We start from the raw sequence: 13,077 nt of genomic DNA on the forward strand, positions 1-13,077 counted from the left end.
AACCAATATCAGACTTTTAAAGAAAACACTTTATATTGGGGGAAAAAAAAAAAAGCTAATGGGATCTCATTTCAAAACACAGCATACGTGAATTAATCAATGTGAAACCAATAACCATAACTCAAAATGTTCAAGACAGGAAACAAAACAGTACATATATATAGATATATATATATATATCTTTTAAAAATTTTTCATAATTGAAGTTCTTTATATTTACAAAAAATGAAATCAGGAAATACTGAAAGCAGCAGGATTCTTTTTCCTTTTTCTTTTAATAACCAATTACAGTAGCCTGAATAGAAATTTCAAATTTTTCTTTTGGTAAAACTGCATTCTTGAATTAAAGTTATGATTGGAATATTAATATGTTTATAGGGAAAGCTTTCTAGTCTATTTCAAAATCATGTAAATAAAAGTAGTTTTGATATGTCATTGTTTCTTAAAATAATTTCCATATTTGCATAAAATGTACTGCTATTCTAAAGTACATTCCTTTGTTAATATCAACCCTAGAACCTTAGAGAGTGCCTGGATGTATATCCCAAGCAGAATGTATTCCTATCAAAAGACCATAATCATCTGACATTTGAAGTTTACATTTCTAGCCTGCCTTACAGAAATGTTTAAGAAAGCAAGAAACCCTTCTTCACATGTCAGTAAGGGAACAGGGAAATGACCATTTTCAGCATAAAAGCAGCTCATGGGTCTTGTAATGAAAAAAATACATACAAGATAGCATTCTGCTTTGATGAGAAAACTAAGCTAATCTGAGTGAAACAAAAACAGTAGAGAGACTAGAAGCCAGATTGGTATTTTGCATCGTGTATGCTTGTTTGAAAATCTTCGCTCCTGAAGTAGTATTTGGCAACCACAGTGATTAGCAGTTAAAGCAATTTCAACAAAATAATAAGTCATCGAAAATGGACTATTTGTCTGAAAGAGCAGTACCTATATTATAAGGATTGAACTTCATGGCTCATTACAACCATTTTCAAAATTTAACTGCAACTATCTTCTTATAAATTAAGAGAATTTCATTTGTGTTCCATAGTGCGATGACAAAAAAAAAAGTAAAAACAAAACAAAAAAACCCTCATGCCTAAATTTAGAATATTGTATTGTGTAGCAATCCAAAACATTCAAAACAAATTAAATAGTTTAACTTATGTGACAGGCAGATAAGCATTTCAAAAGCATAATGAAGTCCAATTATGTAGTGCATAATGTAGACAGGAGAAGAATCTAACATTATGCAGACATTTTCTAAATAAAAGCTCCCTGTAGGACAGCTATATATAAACATGGGTAAGGTAAGCGCAGACAAGTTCTGTGGAACCTTTTGAAATCAAGAGTCTAAAACACAATACATTTTTCAGGTAGGCACCAAGTTATCCTAAAAAATTTTCATGTTGGTTATTCTGACATTGTTTTTTCATCAGATACTCACATCAACAACACATGTGATTTGCCAGGAAAAAAAAATTCCCCCCAAACCAAAACACCATTCCAGATCCAGTACACTTAAATATATCACTCTCATTGGAAGTGCTATTAGCATAGTCTTTGCAACTAGCCCAAAGCGTATATTTAAGAAGTTTTTATAAATTGTTTTGTGATGTTCATATGTTTAATTCTTATGCCAACTGTTTTCTGATGAAGACAGCATTGTGCTTTATGCGAGAATGAAAACCTCAAAATAATCACCATAAAGCTTCTAAGACTTATGGGAGAATAAACTAGGATGGTCCACAGATATAAGATGAAATCCACAATGTTGGAATTATAAATGTTTAGAGCGGCCCAGACTAGAAGACAAGCCCAAACCACCATTAGAAGAATGAAATACGATATGGTCCAAGATGTATCCTTAAAGTTTTGTCTCAACCCTCAGTCTGAATTGTGAGGATTGATCTTCAGTTCAGTCCAGCCAGCAGAAATTGACTGTGCAATTTTCTGTTGTATTTATTGTACAGACTATGTACATTCTAGAAGGTTCCTTTAGTGCTACACTGTTGTACTTTTTGTCCCAGCAATTTGAGGGCGTGCAAATTCCACAAAGTCATCAATAAGAACAGGCCATGCTCCTGGAAAAAAGAAAAAATATGAAAGAAAGAGAAGGGAGAAAAAGAAGAAATAAGACTAATATTTCAGCAGAATCCTTTTTTTAAGACTTCCTCATAAGTGTTAAAGTATATCATTCTTATCTATTCCCACTGATTAAGTCTTTCAAAACTCAAACTTTTTGGAGTTTTTACCCCAAATATTCCTTGTATTCCTTGTGATTACTCCCAACATTTGGTTGTTCCTTGAGTGATAAAAACAACTTGTCTGGTAACTAATCAATAATATGATTTTCTGAAGGCCACTGAAGTCAGGCAATGGAAGTAATTTGGTCAAAACTGGCAGACTGAAGCAGGAGAATGGCGTGAACCCGGGAGGCGGAGCTTGCAGTGAGCCAAGATCGCGCGACTGCACTCCAGCCTGGGCAAAAAGCGAGACTCCCTCTTAAAAAAAAAAAAAAACTGGCAGCCTAAGGAGGGGCTATGATATGATAGCATGCTGCCAGTGCTGAAGGCATAGGAGGAGAAACAAGTTTTCAAGCATTCTGTGGCCATCTCACAAAGGAAATTAACAGGAAGTGTCAAATTCCATCCTATTTCATGCTAATACATTACTAAGAGGTGTAAAATTCAATATATGCATGCCTCTACACATTCACATGCCCATCTCCAACTCAGAAAGCTCTCCATTTTTGTGTAAAACGTAACAGAAGACACAATTATTAGGTATACGCATGATTCAACATTTCTCACTTTGGAGGGAAGATTATAAACGACAATGAAAATGAAGAAAAGAAATAACATCATCCCTGATTAGCCTTAATGATTCCAGGACACTTTTAAAGACACCAAGATCACAGGGGGTTTTTCAAAAAAAATCTCCATCCTGCATCCTGCCAATTCTCAAGTGGACTAGGGAAATATGTATGAAGAAATCAATGTAAATCACTGCCACATATAGAAAAATACAAGTCCACATCCTAGTAGTGGATGGTAGTGCCATCTTTATACATTTATGAAGAAATAGCAGAAAAGTATTCAGTGACTATTTACTGAATGCCAGCAGTACTATATTAGGCACTTGAAGTAAGTTTCAACAAAAAAATAGGCCGGGCGCAGTGGCTCATGCGTGTAATCCCAGCACTTTGGGAGACCGAGGCGGGTGGACAATAAGGTCAGCAGTTTGACATCAGCCTGGCCAACATGGTGAAACCCCATCTCTACTAAAAATACAAAAAATTAGCTGGGCGTAGTGGCAGGCACCTGTAATCCCAGCTACTTGGGAAGCTGAGGCAGGAGAATCGCTTGAACCCAGAAGGCATAGGTTGCAGTGAGCTGAGACTGCGCCGCTGCACTCCAGCCTGGGCAACAGAGCAAGACTCCATCTCAAAAAAAAAAAAAAGTCACTGAACTTAAGGAGTTTACAATCAAGCTTACACAGAAGACTAACAGATGAAAAAGAGATAGAAATAGGTACAAAAGCACATCAAGTAAAAAGGTTCCTAAAGTAAACTGAAAACCTAAAACATGGATGAAAATTACTCACGCCTTTCTGGAAGACATGAATGCTGAGTTGGAATTGAAGGAAACAGAAAAATATAGATTGGTAAATGTATGAAGGTATTTCATACATTCAGAAGAGCATTAAAAAAAGCCTGGAGCTGGGCACAGTGGCTCATGCCTATAATCCCAACACTTTGGGAGGCCAAGGCAGGAGGACTGCTTGAGGCCAGGAGTACAAGACAGTAAGACCCCTACTTCTATAAAACGTTAAGAAATTAGTCAGGCACTGTGGCGCATGCCTGTAGTCCTAGCTACTTGGGAGGCTGAGGCAGGAGGACTGCTGAGCCCAGGAGTTTGAAGACTTGCAATAAGCCATGCTCGCACCAGTGCACCCACCCTGGGCAACAGTGAGACTCTATCTCAAAAAAAAAATCATAACAAAAGCTCAGAGGAGGGAATTCCAACTCCGAGAAAAACAAAAGTACTGAAGAAGTTCAGGGGTGTGTGATAAAAAGACAGGTCAAAAAAAATTGGTGTGGAAAAAAATTTCATTACCTTCTTCATCATAATTAGACATGTCATCTGCAATCATTGTACTGAAGTCTAAAAGAAGATTCCAAGTGTCTTTTGGTATTGATCGTTTATGATGTTCCTATTTAAAAAACAAAAACAAAATACATTTGTATCACTAAAATGAGCTGGACAAAAACAGTTTGGAAAATTTTAAATACAAGAATGCAAAACAACTGTGTAACAAAATTCTGGTAATCAAATTTCTCATTCTATATTCAATACATTATGTTAATTTATCTTTAAACATAGCAGAATTTTAGAGAAAATAGAGAGAAATGCAGAAAATGTGAACTTACCAACAAAAATTTATTCCATAAGTCTAAGAATTTAAATCTTCCATTAAGCACTAAGTTCCAGTAGGCAATGGCCATTTCTAGATCTGAAATATTAAAAAAGAATTATGTGTTTAAATGCTATACATATTTGTCCCTGCAAAAATCACAAACAAATAAAAGGTAAGACCAAAGAAAGTCTAAAAATAAAAAACTTGTATCCTGAATAGTTTTGTATTAAAAATTTCCTATACAAATGAGTCCAAAGTTTATATCCTCCTCCTTCAAAAATGACCAGGGCCTTTAGGGCAAAAAGTGATACTACTTATTTCACAGGGGAATTCTGTATTTTAAATTAGATAATGCAGTTAAACATAGTAGCTCACAAAAGTGTTCAAATATTAGTTACTGTACACCAGGATTTCTCAACCTGGGTACTTCCAACATTTTAGGCCAGATAATTATCTGTTGTAGGGGTGCTGTCCTGTGTACTGTAGGAAACTTAGCAATCTATCTGACCTCCACTCACTAGCTGCCAGTAGCAGCTTCACTCAACCCCCCACTGGTGACAATCAAAAATGTCTCCATATATTGCCAAAGACCACCTGAGGGGCAACCCAGCTGAGAACCCCTGAGGTACACCTACAGGTTGGAATGTGAAGGACTGCTCTTCAATCCTAAGTAACCTTATGCTCTAAATTGTTTACTGACTGATCCTGACCACAAAGAGACCATTAAAAATACTCATCTAAAACTTAAAATTAATAAGAAACTAAGAATTTCTTAAAGTTTGCCAAAGACAATATAAATGACTTTTTAATTGGGCATGGAGCAGAGAAGGGTAGAGAAGGCAATAATGCCGCATGACAAAGGACTAACTACACTGATCACACGACAGAGAACTACACTTATCACATGACAGAGAACTATGATCTCTTTCAAGGAACCATAGTAGTTAAGAAAGTATCTATTTTTTATGACTGAATTTACTCCTTCAGCACAAGAAAAATTACATCCTAAGTAACTTAAAAGTCCTTTTATTGATAGATGACATCTCAAAACCATTTTTTTTCCTAAGTCGGAGTCGCTCTGTCGCCCAGGCTGGAGTGCAGTGGCACGATCTCGGCTCACTGCAAGCTCCGCCTCCCGGGTTCCCGCCATTCTCCTGCCTCAGCCTCCCCAGTAGCTGGGACTACAGGCGCCCACCACCACGCCCGGCTAATTTTTTGTATTTTTAGTGGAGACAGGGTTTCAATGTGTTAGCCAGGATGGTCTCGATCTCCTGATCTCGTGATCCGCCCGCCTCGGCCTCCCAAGTGCTGGGATTACAGGTGTGAGCCACCGCACCTGGCCAAAATCATTCTTTATAATTGAGAAACCATGAGAGATTAAGAAAGACAAAAATTGGGGCAAGTGTTGCCCCAATTTTTAAAAGCAACAAAGAGCCGGGCACAGTGGCTCACACCTGTAATCCCAGCACTTTGGGAGGCCAAGTCAGGCAGATCACAAGGTAAGGAGTTTAAGACCAGCCTGGCCAACATTGTGAAACCCCATCTCTACCAAAAATACAAAACTTAGCTGGGCATAGTGGCGGGCACCTGTAATTCCAGCTACTCGCGAGGCTGAGGCAATAGAATCGCTTGAAACCGTAAGATGGAGGTTGCACTGAGCCAAGATCACACCACTCCACTCCAGTCTGGGCAAGAAAAGCAAAACTCCGTCTCAAAAGAAAAAAAAGAACAAAGAGTAGGCCAGGCGCAGTGACTCTCACCTGTAATCCTAGCACTTTGGGAGGCCAAGGCGGGCAGATTACTTGAGGTCAGGAGTTCAAAACAGGCCTGGCCAACATGGTGAAACCCTGTCTCTACTAAAAATACAAAAAAATTAGCTGGGTGTGGTAGCGGGCGCCTGTAATCCCAACTACTTGGGAGGCTGAGACAGGAGAATTTCTTGAACCTGGGAGGTGGAGGTTGCAGTGAGCCAAGATCACACCACTGCACTCCACCCTGGGCGACAGAACAAGACTCTGTCTCAAAAACAAACAAAAAAGAGCGAACTTATGCTAATTCGCTGTCAAAAATGGATGATTTGTAAGAAATCAATTATAGGCTCCATGCAGTGGCACATGCCTATAATCCCATCACTCTGGGAAGCTGAAGAGGGAAGACTGCTTGAGGTCAGGAGTTCAAGACCAGCCTGGGCACCATAGCAAGACCCCAGAAAAAATTTAAAAATTAGCCGCTCGTGGTGGTATATGCCTGTATTCCCAGCTACTCTAGGAAGCTGAAGCAGGAGAATCCTTTGAGCCCAGGAGATCAAGGCTGCAGTAAGCTATGATCATGCCACCACACTCCAGCCTGGGTGACAGGTGAGGTCTCTTAAAAACAGACAACACAACATAAAAAACAATACCTACCCCCCACCCCCACATACACACATAGTAGCTGGAAACCTGCAAGACTGATCCTTAACTTTCTTCAATGATGGAGACTACATATTCCTCAACTAGCAGACTGAAATACACAGTAGGCATTCAGAAACTGTTAAGTGGACAAACTTCCTACGGTTTCACATACAAACGTACTTACCTTCAAATCCATCATCATCTTCCTTCCAACTCAACAGAAGAAACTCTCCTTTCTTCTATCCAAGGATAAGCCCCTTACACCTCTATCCTAAATCCAATACCATCCTGCCTCTTCAAGGAATCTTGTCTGTTGATTCACTTTCCCCTCTTCTCTACATCTCCAACTTTACCTTGTTCTCTGGCATTTTGAACTCCATCAAGAAACAGAAACATATCTTTTTTTTTTTTTTTTTTTTTTTTTTTGAGATGGAGTCTCGCTGTGTCACCAGGCTGGAGTGCTGTGGCGCGATCTCGGTTCACTGCAGCCTACAACTCCCCGGTTCAAGCAATTCTGCTTCAGCCTCCTGAGTAGCTGGGATTATAGGCACACACTACCACGCCCTGCTAATTTTTGTATTTTTAGTAGAGATGGAGTTTCACTATGTTGGCCAGTATGGTCTTGATCTCCCAACCTTGTGATCTGCCCACCTCGGTCTACCAAAGTGCTGGGATTACAGGCATGAGCCACCGCACTCGGCCAAGTTATCACTTATCTTTTAAAAATCTTTTTTGGATCTTTTTTTTTTGGTCAATCAAAATAGGTTTATTTATTTATTTTTATTATTGTTATTATTTGAGACAGTCTTGCTCTGTAGCTCTCTTGGATCTCTTATCACCTTTACTGGCTATACCCTTTTTCTCCTTCCCTTCACAGGTAATACTGAAATAGCACTCAGAATCTCCTACTTTTATACATAATTTGTTTGAAAATCAAATTCTGACGCCCATGTTTTAAGAGAACTAAAACATGCATAATACCGGCTGGGCGCAGTGGCTCACAGATGTAATCCCAGCACTTTGGGAGGCAGAGGTGGGCGAATCACCTGAGGTCAGGAGCTCGAGACCAGCCTGGCCAACATGGCAAAACCCCATCTCTACTAAAAATGCAAAAAAATTGGCCGGCATTATGGTGGGCACTTGTAATCCCAGCTACTCGAGAGGCTGAGGCAGGAGAATCACTTGAACCCAGGAGGCAAAGGATGCAGTGAGCCGAGATGGCCCCATTGCACTCCAGCCTGGGTGACAAGAACAAAACTACATCTCAAAAAAAAAAAAAAAAAAAAAACCTAACACCTATTTCTAATGGCACTTCCCTTTTAATCTTTGCAATCTGTAAAATCTGTAAAGCCAATATTCCTTCCAGGTTGTTCAATTCTGTTCTTTACCAACTCAATGTAAAATTATCTGGCTTAAGTGCCAAAAATGTTCAGTTGAGACTAAATATTTGCTGTTATTAGTGTGCTTAATTCACTTCACTTTAAATGCTTTAAATTTATGAGAACTAAGCGTACTGCTAGTGTATTTTTTTCCTTTTCAACTAATTTGTATAAAATTAGGATGACAATTAAATACTCAAATAAGTATTAACCATGTGGCACCTATAAATGCCGATATGTCAAGCTGATATACCAAAATAAGAATCTGACAAAAGTAAAAGTTCAGGTTGTAATCCTGAACATAGTGAGACTTGGTCTCTACTAAAAATCAAAAAAACCAGCCGAGCATGGTGGTACATGCCTGCAGTCCTAGCTACTCGAAAGGCTGAGGCAGGAGGATCGACGGAGCCCAGCAGGTTGAGGTTGCAGTAGGTCATGTTGTGCCACTGCACTCCAGTCTGGGTGACAGAGAGACCCTGTCTCCAAAAAACACACACACACAAAACAAAGAAAGTTCAGGTTGTAAAAGAAGGGAATTTTTTTTTTTTTTTTGAGATGGAGTTTCACTCTTGTTGCCCAGGCTGGCACAATCTCTGCTTACTGCAACCTCTGCCTCCCGGATTCAAGTGATACTCCTGCCTCAGCTTCCCAAGTAGCTGGGATTACAGGCATGCACCACCACGCCCAGTTAATTTTTTATTTTTAGTAAAGACAGGATTTCTCCATGTTGGTCAGGATGGTCTCGAACTTCTGACCTCAGGTGATCCGCCCACCTCGGCCTCTCAAAGTGCTGGGATTACAGGTGTGAGCCACCGCGCCTGGTCAAAAGAAGGGAATTTCTTACAGTCTACATTCATTGCCCTGTTTGCCCATTTCCCACACATTCTAATCCTGTTAACCAATGTCTAACCTGTCATCCACCCCAATGAAATTAAAACTCTGAAGGGTCATCAGACCCTCCGGTTACTAAATGAATACTCTTATGTCCTAGAGAACTGAGCATACCTCCTGATAGAACTGTCACTTCCTTCAGCTTCAATGATAAGCACTCTACTGATTTTCCTCCATTCAATCTAGGCTTCTCACTTTCTTTTCCAGGGGCTCCTCTTCCTCCATTCATCCATTAAATGTTGGTGTTTTTTAACAATATATGTCAACAATAACCACTTTTCTAATCTCCCTCAGATTCTCAAACCTGTATCATTTTTCATGTTATACATTCAACCACCCCTAACAGCTCCTAAATCTGAAACCTATCTCTATATTCTAGACTCAGATATCTAACTGCCTGAAGACATCTTCAACTTGGTATCCGCGAACAACTTCAACTCAGCAGGGCTCAAACTGAACTCTGTCTTACCTCTGCAGACCTGCTCTTCCTTCTCTCTCTCAATGTCACCACCCACTACAGTATTTCTCAATGAAACACTTCTCATTAGCACTGCCCCCATCCCCACCACCCTGCACCCCCTTCCCATGGCCAGTAGAAACCTTAGGTCATTATGACAAAAACCCTACAGGTTCCCCAGATGTCTCCTGAAAGTGTTGATAATCCCTGAGAAAGGCTCCTTCCTTCCTCATCATATACAACCAACCAAAGTACCTTTTAAATCTATCTCTTCTCCATCCCCACTGGGAAGGCCTATGTTAGGATATTCCTCATTTCTAACTAAATCACTGGGATAGCTCCATAACCAATCTCTCTTCTAGTCCAGCTTTCACTCCTTTCAAAGGGCCACAGTGCTTTGAGATGGGCCTTTCAGGCATGAATCTGGTGTCACTTCCATGTTAAAATTCTTCAATGATTTCCAATTACCTTTAGATAAAATTTGCACTTCTAGTCAAATGAACTCACTTGCAGTTCCTCAAAGGTGGAATGTTCTTTCACCTCTGAGCAAGTGAACATGCTAACCCCTCAACCTGAAATGGCTTTTTTCCTTTGGTCTTGAAAATGTGCATTATTCTTCAAGGCTCAAAAACTATACCCTTTTTGAAGGTATTGCAAACTACCCCAGACAGACTAAAAATGCTCTTGACTCTACGCTCTCAGTGTAAGCAGTCAAGTGTTTTTGAATAAAAAAGGAAGGCTTTAACTCAAAAAGATTAGTAAGTTATAACTAAGAGCTGAAATACATAAGATTAAACAAGGATAAAACATTAATTGTCACAGGTATAGGAAAAGAAGCCCTTAGAAAGAAGTTTCTAAGTGATGAAGAGAGCAGCTTAGCTAGAGAGAGGTGGTTCAACATAGTAGTTTAGAGTATGAGTTTTCGTCTCTTAAACCCCTAGTCTACAACCAGTTAAGTGACCTTGGGCAACTGGGCTGACTTCTCTTTCAGTTTAAAACGAAGGTAACAATAGTACCTATCATTACTGGGTTGTTCTAAGGCTAAATGAGTTAATACACACAAAGCATTTATAACAGTATCTGGTAAATAACCTATCAGTTCTTACTATTACCATTATTTTAAATCCTTCAGAATTATTATATTACATTCTGAAGCAGTATTGGTAAAGACAACAAAGTCATTGATAAGGTAACAAGAAGCAATAGCAGTTAAAATAAATGGAAGGAAAATATAGAGAAAAAGAAATAAGCAAGTCCTAATAACAAGCTATTGCCTAAAATTGAATCCTTGCAGAATAAATCCTTAAGTCCTTACAGTAAAATGTAAAATGCAAACAGAGATACTCCCCATGTTATTCTTTCAAAGAGAATCAACAAGAATAATGTGGGATTTCACAGCAGATCATCAGCTGAATGCAGGATGAACATGGAAATGAATTGAGACTAGACCCAATCACAGTCCCTAAAAGAAACAAAATGTTGCCAGCTCACTAGGGAGGATGGAATGGTGATTTAAAATCCTATTTACAATGTCTTTTTTTAATCAATTTCAACAAATTTTATAACAATGAAAAAGAGATATAACATATATAGTGTAAGTCTGTTCACATAAAGTTCAAAACCAGTGCTTCAACAATTTCAAATGGTTCAGCAAATAAAATATGTGTGTACATCCATCCATTGATATATAAAGAAAACGTGGTAAAATGTTAACAATTGGGAATCCAGGTGAAGAATATGCAAAAGTTCACAGAACTATTTTGCTACCTTTTTTGATTGATATTTTCAATTGATATTTTTCAGAACAAAAAGAGGAAAGAGTTTAAAAACTAGACAAAGCTAATTTATATTGTTTAGGAACGCAAACATGGGTAGCAAAGGAATTAAGTCCCTCTAATTATCAAAATTCAGAATAATTTCCAACTCTGGGAAGAAAGATGAGCTTTTGCTGAGAGAGTCTCACTGGGATCTTCTGATGCTGGTAGTTTCTTCACCTGGCTGTTTAATGAATTAGCTTTTCCTTGTATTTATTATCTATATAAATTCTATGCATTTTTTTCTGTATGCACATTTCACAAGAAAAAAGGTAAAAGCAATGTGATGAGGTATATAAAAATACAAATAAAAATCACTATACACTTGTTAAACATTATTATTTGAGAATGCTGCTTCTGCTCTGTAACATGCAAACGCAAGTGATGAGGCTTTTGCTATGAGTCATTTACTTGAGATCATTTACCAAAAGGCCCTTACTGAGGACCAATTTTTGAGGCTAGCAATATAATAATGTCATCTTATTTTTACATGAGGTGGTTCTTTTCTTATACAACCATCAATTCTGAATCTGGTTTAGTTTAGTATTAGATAATACATCATACACAATTTATATTGTTCATGCCTAAAATCTATTTTTCTATAGCTTTTTCTGATTTCATCATTAGGATTTCACAGTATCTTTTGTGAAACAGTCAGAAGTTGGTCAGAATTTCACATTCTTAAATTTACCTTTCTTTTTTTTTGAGACTGAGTCTTGCTCTGTTGCCCTGAATGGAGTGCAATGGTGCGATCTTGGCTCACTGCAACCTCTGCCTCCCGGGTTCAAGCGATTCTCCTGCCTCAGCCTTCTGAGTAGCTGGGATGACAGGCATGCACCACCATACCCAGCTAACTTAAACTGACTTTTAATACAGTGATATTAATTCACTTGATGGTCTCCTCCTGTGTTTTCCAAACCAATATCAAAATCTAAATCATCATCACTTTCTTCACTTCTTCTATGGTTGGAACTTAGATTCTATTTTCAATATTTTCTGTTTTTCCTGGTTCTTTATGGAACAGAATAGCAACGTCTTCTTTCCACATTTTGCGCAAACTTCAAGTTCATAGGCACATGATCTACACGTTATATGAATCCTCCACTGTCTTCTATAAACATTTAACATGTTTTTTAGGTCTGATAATGGTTTGTATTTGCTATATTTTACACACCACTCAAGAACTTCTTTACAGTTTTACAGTGCTGACATACTCCATCAGGAGGTTTTTGTTTTTATTTTTTTTTTTTGAGACAGAGTCTCACTCTCTCACACAGGCTGGAGTGCAGTGGCACGATCTCGGCTCACTGCAACCTCCACCTCCCAGGTTCAAGTGATTCTCCTGCCTCAGCCTCCCAAGTAGCTGGGATTATAGGCACCCACTACCATGCCTGGCTAATTTTTGTATTTTTGGTAGAGACAGGGTTTCACCATGTTGGTCAGGCTGGTCTTCAACTCCTGACTTCAGGAGATCCACCTGCCTTGGCCTCCCAAAGTTCTGGGATTACAGACGTGAGCCACTACGCCCGGCCGCATCATGAAGTTTTGCATTACTTTTCTTGGTCTGAACACTCTTATCAAACTTTTTTTTTTTTTTTTTTTTGAGGCAGAGTCTTGCTGTGTCGCCCAGGCTGAAGTGCAGTGGCACGATCTCAGCTCACTGCAACCTTTGACTCCCAGGTTCAAGCCATTCTCCTGCCTCAGCCCCCTGGGTAGCTGGG

At 38.9% G+C, this 13,077-nt stretch overlaps 1 protein-coding gene across 13 annotated transcripts in view; it reads right to left on the bottom strand.

Annotated features, from left to right (window-relative positions):
• Window positions 1-259: 259 nt before the first annotated feature.
• Window positions 260-13,077, bottom strand: part of DCUN1D1 (defective in cullin neddylation 1 domain containing 1) — a 37,974-nt gene continuing 25,156 nt past the window's right edge. For 12 of the 13 annotated variants that reach the window (XR_012430892.1, XM_074031474.1, XM_045386573.3 and 9 more), the window contains 3 exons: window positions 4,436-4,518; window positions 4,122-4,218; window positions 260-2,087 (listed from right to left, as the gene is read on the bottom strand). Coding sequence is in view for 12 of the 13 variants with exons in the window: in XM_074031474.1 (XP_073887575.1) it covers window positions 2,008-2,087; window positions 4,122-4,218; window positions 4,436-4,518 (260 nt within the window). In the remaining variant the exon portion in view is untranslated. Of the gene's footprint in view, window positions 2,088-4,121; window positions 4,219-4,435; window positions 4,519-8,140; window positions 9,013-13,077 lie in introns of those variants that run through there. The other variant, XM_074031470.1, reaches the window with a different exon arrangement.

This window comes from Macaca fascicularis, chromosome 2 (genome assembly GCF_037993035.2).
Source record: "Macaca fascicularis isolate 582-1 chromosome 2, T2T-MFA8v1.1".
In the NCBI taxonomy this organism is placed as follows: domain Eukaryota; kingdom Metazoa; phylum Chordata; class Mammalia; order Primates; family Cercopithecidae; genus Macaca; species Macaca fascicularis.